General features: G+C 36.0%; 1 protein-coding gene across 2 annotated transcripts in view; it reads right to left on the bottom strand.

Moving 5' to 3' along the window:
* Positions 1 to 19,810, bottom strand: part of LOC145291471 (integrin beta-PS-like) — a 106,441-nt gene that overhangs the window by 49,204 nt on the left and 37,427 nt on the right. For both annotated transcript variants that reach the window (XM_080137345.1, XM_080137346.1), the window contains exons 4-7: positions 16,181 to 16,253; positions 12,447 to 12,578; positions 5,499 to 5,577; positions 2,932 to 3,010 (exon numbers count right to left, since the gene is read on the bottom strand). In XM_080137345.1, the coding sequence (XP_079993471.1) occupies positions 2,932 to 3,010; positions 5,499 to 5,577; positions 12,447 to 12,578; positions 16,181 to 16,253 (363 nt within the window). The remainder of the gene's footprint in view (positions 1 to 2,931; positions 3,011 to 5,498; positions 5,578 to 12,446; positions 12,579 to 16,180; positions 16,254 to 19,810) is intronic.

Genomic DNA, 19,810 nt, shown 5'->3' on the forward strand with positions numbered 1-19,810 from the left:
CATTCATAGTCCACTTTTTTTATTACTCCGATTTCTTAGAGTCTATTGAATTCTTTCTTGATTGTTTCTAATGCCGAATATGGAACCTTTCTTTTGGGTTTAAACGCCGATTTTGCTTAATCTTTCAGTTCAAATTTCACTTCTGTTTTAGTGCAGCAGCCCAGACCTTCAGAAAATACATTTTTAAGATCCTTCTTCAAATCCCCAACAAATCTTCCTGGCAGTTTGGGATTTTCAGATCCTGTCACATTTACTCTTTTGCAAAATGAGTTTATTGGTTTCTCCCATAAATTGAAAAGTATCATCAAATCTATACCGAATAGATTAGAATTTTTTCCAGGTATCACATACATTTTAGTTTTTAATGTCTTTTCATTCACCCTTAAATTTTAATCTATTTCCAGACATTCCTCTGGCAATTTTCTTTGTGTTTTGCAGTTTTGGAGAACCAATTTTCTTCCATGTTGTTTCATCAATTAAGGATATGTCACTTCCAGTATCTAAAAGACAGTTTACTTTCATGCCATTAATTCTAATTTCAATATATTTTCTTTTTTACCATACATGGACTCTTTTTTAGAATCAATGGTCTTTATTTCAGGCTTACAGTATTTCTCCTTTTTGTATACTGTTGACTTGTGTCCTTTACACCCGCACTTATAGCATATTTTGCTTTTGAAGTAGCACTCTTTTGTGAAGTGATTCTTTCCTCCACACGTCTTACAGTATTTTTTTTTACATAGTAGTCACCTTGCTTTACCCTTTCTATTTTGTCAACATTTTTCTCTTCGATACTAGTATTATCCTGCTTTAAGTTTAACAGTTTCTGGCATTCCTCAGTAACTTTCTGTAAGTTTATTTCTATGCCTTGGTTCATAATGGATAATATCCTAGAACGAATCTCTATCCTTCGAGGATGTTAACCCTTGCACAAATATTAAGCATTTAAACATGTCCTCTTTAAGGTCTTTCAACTTACATAACTCGCATTTGGGCATTTACTCTCCCAGCATAGGCGATAAAGTCTTCATCTTGTTTCAAAATATTTAAACACTTATAACGAATATAAAATAAGCTATCCCGTTCCTCGAAAATGTTCGATAAAATTTCTATAGTCTCTTTAAAATAAATATCTTCGGGTTTCCTTGGGAGTATAAAATTTATATACTTGGTATTTTCATGGGAACCTAGTTTTTGCAACAGTAAAATAATTTTTTCTTCACCCGACCAGGCCTGACATCGTTTGGAAAAAATATTTTTGTATCTACGATAATATGCTAGAAACGTTAAGCCTTTAGTTGGTTCATATAAAAATTCTGTCAGCGAAGTTGCACTTCCTTCTGGAATGAACCGACAATCCTTTTTTTTTCTTCTTGTTTCATTAATATTGTTTTTAATACGTCATTTTGTTTTAACTGTTCTTTTTGTAAAAATTCCATCTGACTTTGTTGAGCTGTCAGTGCTAATTGTATCGTTTTTGTAAACTCGGCTAATTGTTCCATGTTGAAGAATTTTTTTTAAACACAGTAATAAAACAAATGGTTAACAGTACCTGAACAAAGCATTAAATAAATTCACTGAATAGTTTTTTTTTAAACCACAAAAAAACAGTCTTTTGTCGACAAGGTCTTTGCAACACACACGAAATTGACACTGAAACACAGCCTACACGTGTTTTTTTCTGCCGTATTTTTTTCTTTCTTATGAAACAAAAGAAATTTGAAATGGACACTTTCAAAAATTGTTCCTTTCAATGCTTTGTGAAATGTCAATTTCTCTTTCTTTTTTTTTTTTTGCAGTGAACCATAACAGACTGAATTAAAAAAAATATATAACTTACTTTTTGTGTGTCTTAGCTTTTTTTTTTTTTTTAGTTGCATTTATCCGTGCAGTATTTTCTTCTTTGTTTTCCAATATTTTTGGCTTAAAGTTCCCTTTTTGTGAGTTCGAATCCTATCGCCATTTGTTGTATCCTTACTTTAAATAAGAATACAGCAAGAAACACGGGGTTATGGGTGAAAGACAAAGGGGTTTATTTACAAAGGAATACAGGTGACAGAGTTACTTTTTTTTTTTACAAGGTAGTCACCACTTATCAAGGCCCGGAAGCTACTTGGGGATAAGGGTTATTGCGTGTACAGTACGTTAGTATTGGAGATTTGATAAAGTGTCTTACTTAAGTGGGCGGTTCATCAGGAATTTGTTTACATTGGACTTGAAGACATCCAGATTGTAGTCAGGTGGGAAACAGACAACCGGAACAGAGTTCCACAGGCGTGCACTTTTAAGAAAGAAGCTTTGTTCATAGAATCTACGTTTTGATTTTGGTGCAGATAAGGAGTGGGGAAAATTTTTGACAATGGTTTCAGCTACACGGGTGTTTATCGTGAAAGATTGGCGAGGGGGGAACCAGAGATTGGAGCTCAGACGAGCACCTGCCATGATAGTAACGATAAAACAAAGACAGGTTCGCAACGTCTCTCCTGTGGGAGAGAGATTGCAGGGAAGAGAAAAGGGCATCACCCACTAGGCCAGGAAGCCTATTTTGTACTTTGTCAAGGCAGGATAGGCTATTTTTAGCAGCTCCTGCCCAGATGTGGCAGCAGTACTCCATCTTTGGACGTACTTTACTTTTATACAGATAGAGAATTGCATCAGGGGTGAGATATCTTCTGGAGTGGTAGAAGGATCTTACCATTTTTTCAGCGACCTTGGCAACTAACTTGATATACGTGTTCCATTTCAGGTCAGGAGTATTTGACATCTTGTCTTATTCTCTTCCTGTCTTTTTTCCTTCTCTCTCAGTCACGTGAGAGGGTGTAGTTTATTTCATCTATGAAGGGATGTTAGGTCATTCCATTACATCACATATAAATGTATTCATTAAAATAATAAAAAAATAATTAAAAAAAGATGCGTCATTTGATTTACCTGAAAATCTGTAAATTTGTTGGTCAATTTCGTCATCTGCTTAAAATCATACTTCTCTGCGGGAGGAGATTCCTGCATTCTAAACAAGAAATAAAATAATAAAATTGCAATAAAAAGAATCGCTGATTTCCACCTCACACACTCACACACACGTATCCCTAGTGATGCTGGCCTTAACAGAAGTGGGAGGGAGAAGATAAAGAAATACCAAAGCCCGGCATTGCCCGATCATACATTATGCTTAAGCATGATATTTTAATTTATGTAATCAATTTCAGGTCAATTTAATGACACGACAATGGCCGAATAAAACACTCTTCGGATGTGGTACAGTGACAATACTGTCCCAAGAGGGCGTTTCAGGTGGTCACAAATGGTTCTATAATGACAACCAAAAAGGGCATCATTGTTGGTTAATAGTTTTAACTCGAGCAGAACCAACCTGTGGAATTCTTATGTAAGCATTTTCCTCCTAACAACCAACCATCCATGACCTTCACCGACAATAAAGATATATTGTTGTATGTTCATATATCAGTGTGTCGTCTTTCTTTTAAACAGCAGAAATACAACAGAACTATTTAAACGAGTGAAGAGTCTAGCGTACCCTTAAAATTATTATCAAGAAATATATCTATATATATTTATATTAAATAAGATATGCATCAGGTGCGCTTGAAAGCCAAATTACAATGTAATATTACGAAAATAAACAAATATTTTACTTGTTTGAAATTCATATATAAATTTCAAACAAGTAAAACATTTTATTTTTGTAATGTTGCGTTGTAATTTGGCTTTCAAGCGCACCGGATGCGTATTTTATTTTATTCGAATGAAATCAACGCTTCTATAACAGAACTTACACCCCTGACATATATATATTACTTTAAATTAATGATGTCATTAACGTAATCTCTTTATGGGGTCTACTCTTTGTGACGTTCTGCAGGATTTGTCCTGTCAAACAATATAACAAACAAGATCCACAAAGTTTTAGCAGTATATGGTTACTAAGGAGTCACCACTTATCAAAACCAAAAGCCACTCAAGGATGGGGGTAAATGAAATGGACGGATAGGTAGTTGATTAATGAAGAATAATATATTCTCAATCTGGATATTATTCTCACAACTTTTCGGCCCATTTAACCTCCAACCTTCTTCAGGTATATCTTGTTGAATGCAAAAATCTTCATGTCGAACTTAGGACATGTGGCATGATGAATAAAGGTGTTAGTAGCAATAAGTTCTAAATGACAATCTTTTGGAGGTTGAGGGTTCAATCCTTGTTATAGACAATACTTGCGTTGTGGATGGCTTCGGAAAGACAAAGGCTATGGGATTAAAATCCTGAAAAAATAAAAAACTGGTTTGGTGTTCCGATAGGTGGATGGTGAAGCACTGCAACACTTATCCAGCAACTCCTGTAGCTGCGACCGTATTGGCTTAGTTTTCCATCAGACATTGTCTGCAAAACAGAGAGGGGAACCTGGTAACTGAACAAACCTAGGTCTCTTTATCATCCGCCTAGGTCTGCATCCAGAGAATCAATTCCAGCTTCGAACTCTATAGTTACAGCAGATGCTGCGGTGCACCAAACTAGATGCAGAATGTCATGGTCTTAGCATTGTCTTAGTATTGTCTGTTTGATGTATAATAAGAATAAAATAAAATTTTTACTTAACACTTGAAGTGTTAAGTAAAAATTTTTTTTTTTTTTACATAGAATTCATCACTTATCAAGGCCCAAATGGCACTCGTTAAAGAGTGTATAGTAGTCAATGGGACAATATTGTAGTAATCGTTAATAGTGTAAATTTGGTAAATTGGATTACTTAAGGGGAATGGCTCATCAAGAATTTGTTTACATTGGACTTGAAGACGACCATATTGTAATCAACTGGAAAGCAGGAAAAAGGAAGAGAGTTCCATTTTATTCTCAGTTATAGCTGTTGGAACGAGAACAATCTACACACATGGATTTAATGAAAGGTTAAGTTTAGAATTCTGTATAGATTTCAAGTGGGACAAGATGCACCTGAAGAAGGTCGGAAGCTACATCGGATGAAACGTTGTGAAAATAACATCCAAGATGAGAATAACAGTTTGAATAAATCCAAATAATACCAAAAGGAAAACTGATTTTGTTTTTATTTTTTTTTATCATTATGTTTATATTTTGCCCAACTAAGCATACGGATGTGTATATGTAGGTCTGATATTTCTGTCAATTCAATCATACCTTGAGAACATCACCAACATGACCTCCCACAACTCCAAAGCCAGCCTGATCACTGACATCCACTAAGTATTCGTTGAGCTTCTGTCGGTGCTTGTGGAAAAAGCATGCTCCCAGTCCCGGACCCGTATTAAGGCGATGATTGAGGCTGAAGGCGGCTACATCGAATAGATGTTAGCCCTACTACATAATCAAGTTACCTGAATTGATTTTTTTTCAATAAAAGTTTTAAAATAATGCTGTATTATTGTTTTCTTTAGGGCAACACTTTTATCGTTCTACCCTGTAATGATGATCCATGCGTAGATGAAGCAATTGTTACTTACGTATAAGGCATAACATTCTTATCTACAAATGCTCCAATTCCAACTTGAAGAGATTTTGTCAAATTCCTGATATCGTCAACTGTAAAAAAAAAAAATAAAACTTAAAAAAAAAAAAAAAAAAAAATGAAAAAAAAATAAATGAAAAAAAAAAAAATGAAAAAAAATGAAAAAAAAAAATGAAAAAAAATGAAAAAAAAAAAATGAAAAAAAAAATTGGAAAATAATAATTGTTGTCAATTCACATGGAATGAGACGAGTTTGTTGCAAGGGGTTAAACAAAGGATCTATTATGAAATACTGAATAGAAAAAAAAGGAAACTGAAGGAGACTAAAGAAGTATAAAACTGAAACATTGTAAACATTTTCAACTGTAAATAATATTGATAAAACCTCTAAGATCTCTACATTTCTATATCCTGTATCTAACATCCGTTTATTTAATCAAAATTTGTAAAATCAGATCCAAGTAGTAATCCGGCTGACTTATCAATTCTTGATTTTTTTCTTCTTCTTACAAGGGTGGGGGCACCACTTAGCAAGGCCTGAAGGCCACTCGAGGAAAAGGGTTAATGAATGTAAAGTGGTCGGTGATACAATAGCATAATGATTGGTAGTGGTGGAAATTTAGGAGAATTTGATTTAAGAGGACAGCTCAACAAGAACTTGTTTACATTGGACTTGAAAACGACCATGTTGTAGTCAGATTGAAAGCATTTCCACTGCATAGAGTTCCATAGGTGAACAATTCTAGGAAAGAAACTTTGTTCTTGGAATTTGCATTCAGATTTAAGTACAGATACAGAATGGGAGAAATTATTGACAACGGTTGTAGTAGGTAGACGAGTGTTAGTTGTGAATGTTTTGCAGGAGGGACCATACATTGAAGCTCAGTTAATCACTTGCCATGAAAATAAAGATAGAGCAGAGAGACATTGTTATTAGTACAAACATAATTTGGTTAACTGCAGTTTCTTTCTGATAATTATTAGACTAGATAAGTACTTGATCAGACAAGGAAATTTTTGTTTATGGCCAAAAATAATACTAGTCCCTATCAAAATTAATGTTCAACATTTATCTACTTTGCTATTTGCTGAAGAGTCTTGAACTTCCTTCAGTGAGTTATATTTATACTTCTGCTCATGACGTCATCCTGCATCACATCTGCCCCTTACTTTGTATTCAGATTGCTTTCCTCATTCACTGAACTGCTGCATGCATATCACCGGGGTTTTCTTATGTGGCGTTTTGCTCATCTGAGGGTGATCGAGAGGTCAGTTTCTTCAGTTTTTTCTTCATTACGTTTTCACTCATGTTCCTTCTCCTCCTGTCTCCCGAGGTCGTCGTTGAAAGGAAATTGTCATCTTCTAGTTGTTGACGGGTCCTGTCTTTGGAGATTCTTTTCAGTTTTGATCTTTGTCTTAGGATCAGTTTGTCGCCTTGCTTTATAATTGCGGACTCTCCTCTGCATTCTTCTACTGTCCATGATGTTGATGAGTGGTATACTGGAGTTAGCTTATCATGTCTGTTTTGTTTAAGGCATACTAAATCTCTGGATTCTATGTTAGTTTGTTTAGCTTCTTTTTTTCTTTTTTTTTTTTTTTTTTTTTGATCTGTGCGATTCTTCAATTTGTCTTTCTTTGTCTTTTTGCCGAGCTGTTCTCCAAACCTGGCTTTCGGGCCTCTTTTGCAGTTCTGGTATGTAGATGTTCACTTTCCTACCCAAGAGGAGCTTCTCAGATGTTTCCCCCATCATGGCATGGGAGCTATTTCAGTAATTCATCAGGAACTCTCCTAGCTGTTTTCTCCAGTCCTTTATTTTCATATTCATCACCTGAATAGCTTTCAACATGGTTTCAAAAAACCGCTCAATTTCCCCATTAGCTTGGGGATGATAAGGTGTTATCTTTCAGTGTTGGATACCCATTTCTTTACAGAATTGTTTAAATTCCGAGGATATGAATTGGGGCCCAACAATGATTGCTGGGATGGCATGTGTGTAGCAGTTTTGGATTGTCAATACAATTGTACCAGTCCTGTGGGATCTTGTAATTAATGCTTCAGGCCATCTTGAGCCAACATCAACAATTATGTAATCCCCGCTCGGGAAAGGTGCGCATGTGTCAACATGGAGAACTTCCAAGGGGTCTATCATTTTTGCCATATTTACTGGACAATGGTATCTCTCAGGATCTAGGGTTGTGTACGGATCGGCTTATGGTGGCCTCTATGTCCTTGTTTATATTAGGTCACCATACTTTAGTTCTAAGCAGCGTTTTTGTTTTCATTATACCCAGGTGTGTTTCATGTGCCAACTTCAAGATTCGCTTCTGTAGGTTTTCAGGTATGATGATTCTGGCTCCACGCATAACGATGCCCCATTTCATTCTTCATGTGTTTATAGGGTTCTCTTAACTTACTGTTCCAGTCGTCTTGTTGTATCACCTTTTCAACTGCTGTGATAGTAGGATCCCGTTGATATTCCTTAGGGATGCTGTTTGTCACAACAGTATTGATAAAACCTTCAGCAATCTCTTCTTCGAGTGAGACTGCCTTTTGGTACCTCATTGGTTGCCGAGAGAGTATGTCTGCCGAGTTATCCCTACCATTTATGTTTCATGGTATAATCATATTGTCGCAAGCATAGGATCCAGCGCAAAATTCGAGATTGAAAATAATCGTTAAGGTTTGATGGTCGGTCATTATAAGAAAATATTTCCTAAAGAATTAAAAATGGAATTTTTTGCAAGCCCATATGATTACTAGGGCTTCTTCTTTAGATTTCTCGATGCATAGCTAATGGGGCGAGTATATCTTGTTTGTTTTGGCAGAGTATTGCTCCTAGTCCTACGAGACTGACATTCACTAAGACTGATGTTTCAAGTTTGGGATCAAAATGCACGAGCGGTTTGCTTTGGATTATTGTAGTCTTCAGTTTAAGGAAGCAAGATTCTTCTTCCTTCATCCATGTTTTCCCATGTCAACCTTTTAATGGTTCACTAAGTGTTGCCAGTCGAGGAACAAACTTTCGGAGGTAATTTATTAGACCCAAGAAGCTGCATATATCCTGGACATTTTACAGGTTTTTAAAATTTTTATTGCTTTTATTTTAGAGTCAGTTGGTCTGATACCTGTGTTTGGACACGATAAACCCTTGGAACTAGATTTCTTCACTATGGAATATGCTCTTGTGCTGTGAGATTATAATATTGTTTTCTGTTAATGTCTGCAACACCATATCTAGGGTCTTGTAACGTTCTTTTGTGTCTTTGCCCCAGATTAGAATGTTGTACCCCCATTGCAGCAGTTTGGGATTTTCTGGCGGATTAGTTGAAGCAACCAGAGCCCTTCTTCAGCTGCAGATGTAATGTCCATAAACAGGACCTTGTACCTGTAGATCCCGGACTTACATGAAAAGGTAGTGATGTCTCTAAACTCCAGATCCAGTTCTATTTGATGATAGTAGGAGTTCAGATCAATTTTTGAGAAAATGTGCGTATTGCCAATTTCACTCAGTAGCTGTTCAACTGTTTGTATTTGATAGTGAGTGCGTTTTACTGCTTTATTTGCCAAGCATAGGTCAGCATGTGACGTGACTATCCCAGGGAGCGGTTGAGCTCCCCACTAGAAGAGACTGAGAATCCTAGAATACTAGAGAAAGCCGAGCAGATATGATTCTTTTATTCTTTATTCACTGGTGTGCCCGGGTGACAGTGAAAAACCCTGCCAAGAGAAAAGATTAGGATTTGTGACTTTCATTTTTATGAAAATCGACAAATGTTATTTTTTAAGTTTGTACTTCAAAACAAGTAATGACTCAGGGTTCTGGAGAAATCATGTTTATAATTCAAGTGCAGTGCTTCAACCTGGGGTCATGGGGGTGACCCCATTAGGCCATGAGAAACGTTTGCAGATCCACAGGTGCACTCGTAGAGGGGAGGGACATTGTGGAGTATGATTGGTCTAGGGAACAACCCCGGTTTCACCCCACCCCTGAATATTTAATCAAGCACACAGTCGAAAAACGGGAGTTTGAGACAGAGATACACAGAAGCTGGAGTCAGTAAAAAAAAGAGCAAACTTGTAGAGAATCGCCACACACCCCCTCTCTCCATGCCAACCGTCACCACTATGTCGAAAGAGAGAAGTGGAATCTAAATATAGACTTAGTGAAGTCGGACATTATTGAACATTGTACTTATATATATAAGTATATCATTTTCTTGAAAATTAATCAGTAGACTAGAAGAACTGAGTTGTTGTTTTTTGTGTGTGTGCGCATGGAATTGTCTTCCTGACGGAGGGCGAATTGTGAATTTTTTTTTTAGCATACGACAGAATGGCAAGGCGACAGGATATCAACCCTGATGCGAGAAGCACTAAGGAACACCCGGCTGTGAATTGAAGACTAACCAGCGCTATCAACGGGGATCTGCTGCACAAAGAAGTCACATCTAGTCACTGCTGACCAAGATACTGTCACAGGCACATATTGTAATTTCTCCGTTTGGTTTTGGCACTGGTACTAATGATAAGACGCACAGTCCACTCGTTCACTGATATCAATCTTTAGCATTTACTTTATTTTTCTCTCTTCTGCTTGTTGGATAAGAAATTGTGGTTGCGCTACTGGTGTAATGTTATCGTCTATTCTAATTTTGAGTTGGAAGTTTTTCATCCTTCCTAATCTTTCTAGTGAGGGTAGGTGTTGCCCGAGAATTTCTTTTTCTGATTTTGGGATGTTTTGTTTTTTTTTGTAAATGATTTCACCTGTAGGGTGCTAATAAACTCTAATTCGATGCTGGCCCATTTGCTTAGTATGTTACCACGTTGGTATGCATTTGCTTAGTATGTTACCACGTTGGTATGCATTTGCTTAGTATGTTACCACGTTGGTATGCATTTGCTTAGTATGTTACCACGTTGGTATGCATTTGCTTAGTATGTTACCACGTTGGTATGCATTTGCTTAGTATGTTACCACGTTGGTATGCATTTGCTTAGTATGTTACCACGTTGGTATGCATTTGCTTAGTATGTTACCACGTTGGTATGCATTTGCTTAGTATGTTACCACGTTGGTATGCATTTGCTTAGTATGTTACCACGTTGGTATGCATTTGTTTAGTATGTTACCACGTTGGTATGCATTTGCTTAGTATGTTACCACGTTGGTATGCATTTGCTTAGTATGTTACCACGTTGGTATGCATTTGTTTAGTATGTTACCACGTTGGTATGCATTTGCTTAGTATGTTACCACGTTGGTATGCATTTGCTTAGTATGTTACCACGTTGGTATGCATTTGCTTAGTATGTTACCACGTTGGTATGCATTTGCTTAGTATGTTACCACGTTGGTATGCATTTGCTTAGTATGTTACCACGTTGGTATGCATTTGTTTAGTATGTTACCACGTTGGTATGCATTTGCTTAGTATGTTACCACGTTGGTATGCATTTGCTTAGTATGTTACCACGTTGGTATGCATTTGCTTAGTATGTTACCACGTTGGTATGCATTTGCTTAGTATGTTACCACGTTGGTATGCATTTGCTTAGTATGTTACCACGTTGGTATGCATTTGCTTAGTATGTTACCACGTTGGTATGCATTTGTTTAGTATGTTACCACGTTGGTATGCATTTGTTTAGTATGTTACCACGTTGGCATGCATTTGCTTAGTATGTTACCACGTTGGTATGCATTTGTTTAGTATGTTACCACGTTGGTATGCATTTGCTTAGTATGTTACCACGTTGGTATGCATTTGCTTAGTATGTTACCACGTTGGCATGCATTTGCTTAGTATGTTACCACGTTGATATGCATTTGTTTAGTATGTTACCACGTTGGTATGCATTTGCTTAGTATGTTACCACGTTGGTATGCATTTGCTTAGTATGTTACCACGTTGGCATGCATTTGCTTAGTATGTTACCACGTTTGTATGCATTTGTTTAGTATGTTACCACGTTGGTATGCATTTGCTTAGTATGTTACCACGTTGGTATGCATTTGCTTAGTATGTTACCACGTTGGTATGCATTTGCTTAGTATGTTACCACGTTGGCATGCATTTGTTTAGTATGTTACCACGTTGGTATGCATTTGCTTAGTATGTTACCACGTTGGTATGCATTTGCTTAGTATGTTACCACGTTGGTATGCATTTGCTTAGTATGTTACCACGTTGGTATGCATTTGTTTAGTATGTTACCACGTTGGTATGCATTTGCTTAGTATGTTACCACGTTGGTATGCATTTGCTTAGTATGTTACCACGTTGGTATGCATTTGCTTAGTATGTTACCCCGTTGGTATGCATTTGTTTAGTATGTTACCACGTTGGTATGCATTTGCTTAGTATGTTACCACGTTGGTATGCATTTGCTTAGTATGTTACCACGTTGGTATGCATTTGCTTAGTATGTTACCACGTTGGCATGCATTTGTTTAGTATGTTACCACGTTGGTATGCATTTGCTTAGTATGTTACCACGTTGGTATGCATTTGCTTAGTATGTTACCACGTTGGCATGCATTTGCTTAGTATGTTACCACGTTGGTATGCATTTGCTTAGTATGTTACCACGTTGGTATGCATTTGCTTAGTATGTTACCACGTTGGTATGCATTTGCTTAGTATGTTACCACGTTGGTATGCATTTGTTTAGTATGTTACCACGTTGGTATGCATTTGCTTAGTATGTTACCACGTTGGTATGCATTTGCTTAGTATGTTACCACGTTGGTATGCATTTGCTTAGTATGTTACCACGTTGGTATGCATTTGCTTAGTATGTTACCACGTTGGTATGCATTTGCTTAGTATGTTACCACGTTGGTATGCATTTGTTGCAAATATTTTGTGGATTATTCTTTTGGGGCCGTTTGTTACTATTGCAAAAAATTCTCTCTTTAATGTTTAAAACCGGGTTACTCACCGAGATCTTTCGAGACTTGAGCAAGCTGTTCGATGTGAACTTTCATGGTGTTTGACAAATCCATCAGAAAATACATATCAACTGCATAATCTTGGGCCAAATAAAATTGAAACGGCACTTCAACAGATACGTCTGCAAAAAGAGAGTGAATAAAATGAAATTTTATTTTTATATTTTCCAAGATGTTCGCTTTAATTTAATATCTAAAGTGAAGTGATTTTCAAAAAGACAAAATTGTTTTTTTTTTAATAAATTTTGATGAAAATATAATACACACACACACATATATATTGTTCAGGATTACAAATATTTAAAAGTAAAAACCATTGAATTTCACAAAATTTTGTTGATAAAAAGAGCAAGATATTTTATTCAATATATGTAAACAAAATTATCATTAGTCACAATAATAAATCTACTGTTTCAGTCTAAAAAGACTTCAGCAGGAGACAAAAACAGTCTCTGGTCTTAGTCGAGGCATGATATCTTTTTAGACTGAAACAGATTTATTGTCGCAACTAATGGTAATTTTGTTTATCTAAATTGAATAAAAATCATATGCATATATATATATATATATATATAACATATTTCTCTAGATTTGTCTGTGTCTGTCTGTTCCACATTTTCTAGCAGGTTATTGGGCCAATCTGGTTGAAATTTTGTATGGATGTTTGTTATAAGACTTCGCATCCCAAGCAAAACAACATATTAAACTTACAAACAAATAATGTTTATTATCTTGGATAAGTAGCACTCGCTTCATCATGGCTGAATGCAGATGTACAGGAGATGTTTGCCTGACCAAGACTAAAAAACACAAGTCTCATTTATATTATTATTTGCCGAGAACCACAAAGGGACCCAACTGGATCAGAGATGCACACTAGCTCAACTACTCAGTAGCTCTCCTGAAAATAAACTGCCCTCTCTTCAATGTTCAACCTCCACTTTCTCTTCCTTGTATGGAAGAAGTGGAGGAATATGACCATCTCCTCTTCCATTTTCCTGGGATTTCTTTGTCCTTGACTGGTTCTGGCCTTTTGTTCATGGTTGGCCGCTCAAGATATCCACTGAAAATGGCATCTGAGACATCATTTCTGGAGCTTACCTGTATAATAACTCTGGATATTGTTTTACTCACAAAGGCGATCCTAACAAGACTTTTCCATTAAGACACTTACTTTTTTTAAACAAAGAGGATATCTCTTGGGTGGTCTGACTCTGATCAGAGACATTTTCAGTTCTTTGTGTTCACCTCTTCTCTTGAGCAAGCTTACAACAACTGCACATCTGTCATTCACGTGCATCAGCAAAACATGCAGTGCAGTGCATGTTTACAATGCAATTTAATTTGTATGTAACACGCGTTCTTGTAATATTTTCCAAACAATCAAATGAAGAATAGTTACTCGTTTTGTCACCCGTCATGTATTGATTTGAGGAGCATTCATACTTTATCAATATCTCTTCTTTTACGAGGCAGTCACCATTTACTAAGGCTCAAAAGCCACTCAAGGATGAGGATTAATGAATTGCAGATGAACGATGAGACAACATTAAATTGGTAATGATGGTGGTGATTGAGCAGAATTTGATTATTTGAAAGAGCAACTCAACAAGAATTTCTTTACATTGGAATTTAAAACAATCATGTAGTCAGCTAGGAAGCACCTCCACGGTATTGTGTTCCACAGTCAGTAGCTCTAGGAAAGAAACGTTGCTCATGGAAGTTTCGTTTAGTTTTATACACAGAAATAAATAGAGAAATTATTAATACTAAACTAGTTTTTGTTGTGAATGTTTTGGGGAGGGCGGTGGGGGCATAGATTGACGTTCAGTCCAGCACCTGCCATGAAAATAACGATCTCTTGTTTTGATGTCATTAACCATGGCCATATTCCGTTGCCACAAGATTTGCATGTCCCAATTTCACACAGGAGGGAATTGTTGAATATTTTCTATCAAGGCAAACCTTTCTTGATACAGGCGATAAACTTCTGCCACATCATCATCTGCTAAACCATAAATTTATATACAGGTCATCTTGTATAAAGAGTTCATACAGATTTTCAAGGATTTTCAAGCCTTTCTCAAAGCCTTCTTCAGACAAAATTCAAGTTTTGAAAAAAAAAATTTGATATATAAAGAATGATATAATAAACTAATAAAATTTTAATAATATTTCGATTTTGAATTTCACTTCGACTACATCTGTAAAATATGAATAACCAGGTAGTTTTGTGATGAAGGGGTGTAACTCTTGTATCAACAATACCAGAAATAATATGATGCAATTTCAAAAGAATGTATTTATTTTGATTTCATTTTTAATTTTTTTTTTTAAATATTTTAATAGTATTCTAATTTATATTTAAACAATATTTTAAGAGGATCTATTTCGATTTTATTTTTAATATTTTGACACAAATCTTTACTGAATATAAAAGATACGATTTTCAAAGCCTTTTGAAGACACTTTCCATATTTTTAAGACTTTTTCAAGGTAATAATAGAAATAAGGCTTTTTCAAGCCTGTGCAAACTGTATCAGCCGTTCAAACTCAATATACCCATATGAAACAATCGCTTTAGTAGAAAATGCAAGTTTGCAACATCCACAGATAACATCTGCGAAGGGAGGGAGAGGTATTTGCTTCCATGGCCTATAACACAGAAGTTCTCAGCCATTATTGAGGTGGCTTTTTCTTTATTGGTTGATATATGGTCCTGTGCAATTATAGGAGGCCCACACTCCCAGGCTTTGCCTTCTCACCCTTTAAGAATGGATTGCTTTATTGCTAATCATCTGGGATGCCCCTACCAAAGAATGCTGATGGGACTGCCCAGGTGTTTTTTGCAGGCCAGAGTACTCTTCCTTTAGGATGCTGACTTTTCATATCACACTTTCCCGACCTTGTGTCACATCTTCCTATCATGAGAGGGATATAAACATCCTATAAGTCTAACTATAATTATATATAACTATCATCCTATAACTATAAAGTGTTGCAGGAATGTTTATGGGAATCTTTTTCATTATTCAAAAATATAGAAGACATACTATCGATTTTCTAAACAACCTAGAAGAGATTTTTTTTTTTTTTTTTTGTTCTGCTCGAATAGATTAGAGGGGATTGCAAATTGCAATGTTATGTGAACTTATGCATTCATGACCTGAAAGTTTAATCTCTCGGTTGCAGATATTGACGATGTAAGACTAAGAAAGCAATCCCTATTATGGGCGTGTGTCAGAAGTAAAGATGCGTCATTTAATTCCTGGCAAAATTCCATTGAGAATGCTGGTGACTATGTAGAAAGATAAATTCTAGAGTACAAAAGATTGCTCATTTTAATGGTACCATTCCCATCTTCGCGGCTCTTGAACTTTTTAAGTTTAAAAAATAGAAGGCTTAACTTTTGGAATGACCCTTGTACAGAAATTAAATTTTGAATGTTGATAATCTGTTTCAAATGTACATAGATATAATATCAGGAGTATTGATAGTAAAATAAGACCATTTTCAATCAGTGTTGCTCAATATGAAACAGTTCTTTGATATTATGACTTAGTAGTTTACAGACAGACATTGAATCAACATTATAATAAAATGTGTGTGTGTGTGTGTGTGTGTGTGTGTGTGTGTGTGTGTGTGTGAGCATATACATACTTAGATGCTATCAAACATTTTAACTAGGGTGGTATAAGGATATCAGTTTGATAAAACTACTTACGAGGTCGTATTTGAAGCTGAACTTTCTGTGGTGTTATTTGTACAGCCGTCAGACCGTCCGACGTTGGTTTGTCCTGTGTGAAAACAAAAGAAAACATCATATTTTATTGAATCATAAATATTTCATATGCCTTCTGCACATGCATGAATTGCTTGCATATAGTGTGCCACCCCACAAATATGCAGCAGATTTTTCAATGAAAACACTAATCTCTTGCTTTAGGAGGCCGGCTGGCATTGCCCGGTCACAAAATATGCTTAAATATGATATTTTAATTTATGCAGATTTCGTATTTATCATGAAAGAGCCAATTCTCTATTTTCAAAACTTCTACAACAGTGGTATTCATTACCATCTGACTTAAAGACAGATGGATATCAAAATTAAAAATTAATGCAGCTAAGCGTATAAATGTATATTTGCGCATGCATAGAGGAGCATTTTAAGTCAACTTACACGTTTAGTTAATTTATGCCAAGTTCCAATTTTGACCACTTAGTAGCTATTTTTTTTCAATTGAATTTGTTCTACAGATCTGAATCCCCTATATATCAACTTTCAAGTGTGTAGATCAAAAATTCACAGAGTATTTTTGGTAGTGACCATTCCTTACAGACAGACAAGGTCACTTTTTATATTTCAGGTTGACAAGAAAGTTATTACGGTTTTTAACTTTTAAATTCGGATGAATATATCTCAGTTTAAACAAAAATTTATTGATCGAAATAAGCACCATCAGTATCAACACACTATTGCCAACACAAAACAAGTGTATTTACATCAGTAATATAAAAATCTTGTGTTCTGGTGACGATGAAGTCACTGAAGAAACTTGATATTGCTTAGGTTTTTGAAGCATTCTTATGCAGAAAGTTGTCAAGATGCTTGAAAAAGTGGTAGTCGGTAGGTGAGAGGTCTGGAGAGTATGACGAATGAGGTAGAGTTTTATAGCCCAATTTGTTTAACTTCTGCAGTCCAGTATTGTCATGGAGAAGAATTGGGCCTTTTCTGTTGACTAATGCTGGGTGTTGTCAAAGGTTCTGATGCATTTCATTCATTTGTTGACAGTACTTGTCCGCCGTAATGGTTTCACCTGCATTCAAAAACCTGTAATAGATGAAACTAGCCACAGACCACGAAACAGTCAGCATCACCATTTTTGGTGCAACTCTGGCTTTGAGAAGTTTTATAGAATTTGGTTGGCATCTAACCACTGAGCATCGCCAGTTGTCATACAGAACCCACTTTTCATCGCACGACACAACCTGGTTGAGAAACAGGTCGTTCTAGTTGCGTAAAAGAAGAGAAGATGACATTTCATAACGGCATTTCTTTTGGCTGTCTTTCAATTCATGAGGCACCCATTTATCAAGTTCTTTTGTCTTTCCAATCTCTCAAGTAGTTGAAAATCGTTTTTTTTTTCCTTTTTTCTTACATAGGTATCACCACTTATCAAAGCCAAGAGGCCACTCGAGGATAAGGGTTAAAGAGTGTACAGTAGAAATTGGACAATATAGTAATCGTTAATAATGGAAATTTGGTAATTTTGTTAACTTATATGAAACGGCTCATCAAAAACTTGTTTACATTAGACTTGAAGACAACCATATTGTAGTCAGCTGGAAAGCAGGAAAACGGAAGACAATTCCATAGGCGGGCAGTTCTAATAAAGAAGCTTTGCTCATGGAATCTACGTTTAGGTTTAGGTACAGATAAAGAGTGGGGGGAATTATTGATAGTGATTTCTAAGACGGGTGTTTCTTGTGAAAGTTTGGCGAGGGGGGGCCATAGATTAGAGCACAGCCGAGCACTTGCCATGAAAATAATGATAAAGCAGAGACAAACTCACAACATTTCTTCTGTGAGAAAGAGGTTGCAGGGAAGAGAAAAGGACATCCCCTACGAGGCTACGAAGTCTATTCTGAACTCTATCAAGGCAGGATAAGTCCTTTCTAGCAGCTCCTGCCCAGATGTGGCAACATCTCCATCCTTGGACGTACCTGGCTCTTATACAGAGAATTGCATCAGCAGTGAGATATCTACTGAATCGATAGAAGGATCCCACCATTTTTCCAGCGGCCTTGGCAGCGGATTTAATGTATGTGTTCCACTTAAGATTAGGAGTAAAAGTCAAGCCCAGGAGCTTGTCAAAACATGAGGCCTCCCAAAGACGAGAGTCATTCATTTCAATTGATGCCAGATGGGGATCAGAGCGTTGATGATGTAAGGATAAAAGCTTGGTTTTAGATGCATTAAAAGTAATCAGCCCACTCCTTTCCCCATTGTACCACATGCTCAAAATCAGAGGAGAGAGAATCAGGGAGAACTTGGTCATTTACGGTCTTAGATGTGCTACCATAGATAGTAGTGTTATCAGCATAAATGTCTACGAATGATGTAAGGATGTGATTTGGAAGATCATTAATGTAGATCAGGAAGAGAGTTGGGCCCAGGATGGACGCCTGAGGGATTCCAGCATTAATACTGAGAGTTGTATACATTATGTCTATTTCAGAAGTAAGTTCTCAAATACTTCTGCATGGATTTGATTTGACTAAGACTCTTAATTGGTCATTATCAATATCCGATGGCCAACCACTACACTCATCTTCAAAACTCTCGTCGCCACAAAATTTCTTAAAACGCCATTCTGATGTGCGTTTAGTAGTGGTCCCTGGACCAAATGCTTCATTGATATGGTGGGCCGTTTCAGCAGCTTTTCAGACTAATTTCAATTGAAATAAGAAAATTGTGCAAATTTGTTTTTTGTTTTTTTTCATCTTGTATTCGACGTTCTGAAAAGAAGACATCATTGTTTTAAAACGATTGTAATTTAAACGATTAGATAGAGCGAAAAACGCTCTTTAAAATGATGTATAAAGTAAAGATATTATAACGAAAACGTATTTGAAAATACATCATTTGAAATCAAAATTAAAAATTCCTCAAGAACTTTCTTCTCAACTTAATATAAATAAATGGAAATATTGGGATAAGTGTTATATAATGTCAACAAAATGTATTGTTTGACAAAGGAGTACAGATAATTATTAAAATCTTTTCCTTAACCAATGGATTTTCAATAAGTGACTCATTCCATCAGAGAAAATCTTGTTAGTAAAATAGATATAAGTAATTAAGTGAAAAGTAACACTCAAAACAGAGAATCAGCAACTATGTCGCAGAGCATAGCAGGAGTCCGAACACGGTACCCCCATAATAATAATAAAGGGTTGGGTTCGAGACTCCTAACAAACGGTTCCCCAGTTCGATACAAAACACCTGATGAAGGCTGGAGGGCAAAACGGCCGAAACGTTGTGACTATAACAACCAAGATGAGGAAGTCAGTCCAACAATCTCAATAAATGAAAACACCTCATCTCAAAAATACAGACAATTACTAGATATGAGTAATTTTGAATTTTGCTTATCTATAATATAAATTGAAAATTAAACTTGATGTGAAAGTGTAAAAAGGCTACCCAAAGTTTCAATCTAAAAAACAAAATTCATAATGACCCAAATCTATTTTGCTAACAACATTTACTCTTATGAGATGAACCATTTATTGAAAACTCATAAGAAAAAGACTAATAATTATATGTACTTCTTTGTGAAACAGTAAATAA

Source organism: Euprymna scolopes, chromosome 12 (assembly GCF_053919585.1).
Source record: "Euprymna scolopes isolate OS-2025 chromosome 12, ASM5391958v1, whole genome shotgun sequence".
Classification (NCBI taxonomy): Eukaryota; Metazoa; Mollusca; class Cephalopoda; order Sepiida; family Sepiolidae; genus Euprymna; species Euprymna scolopes.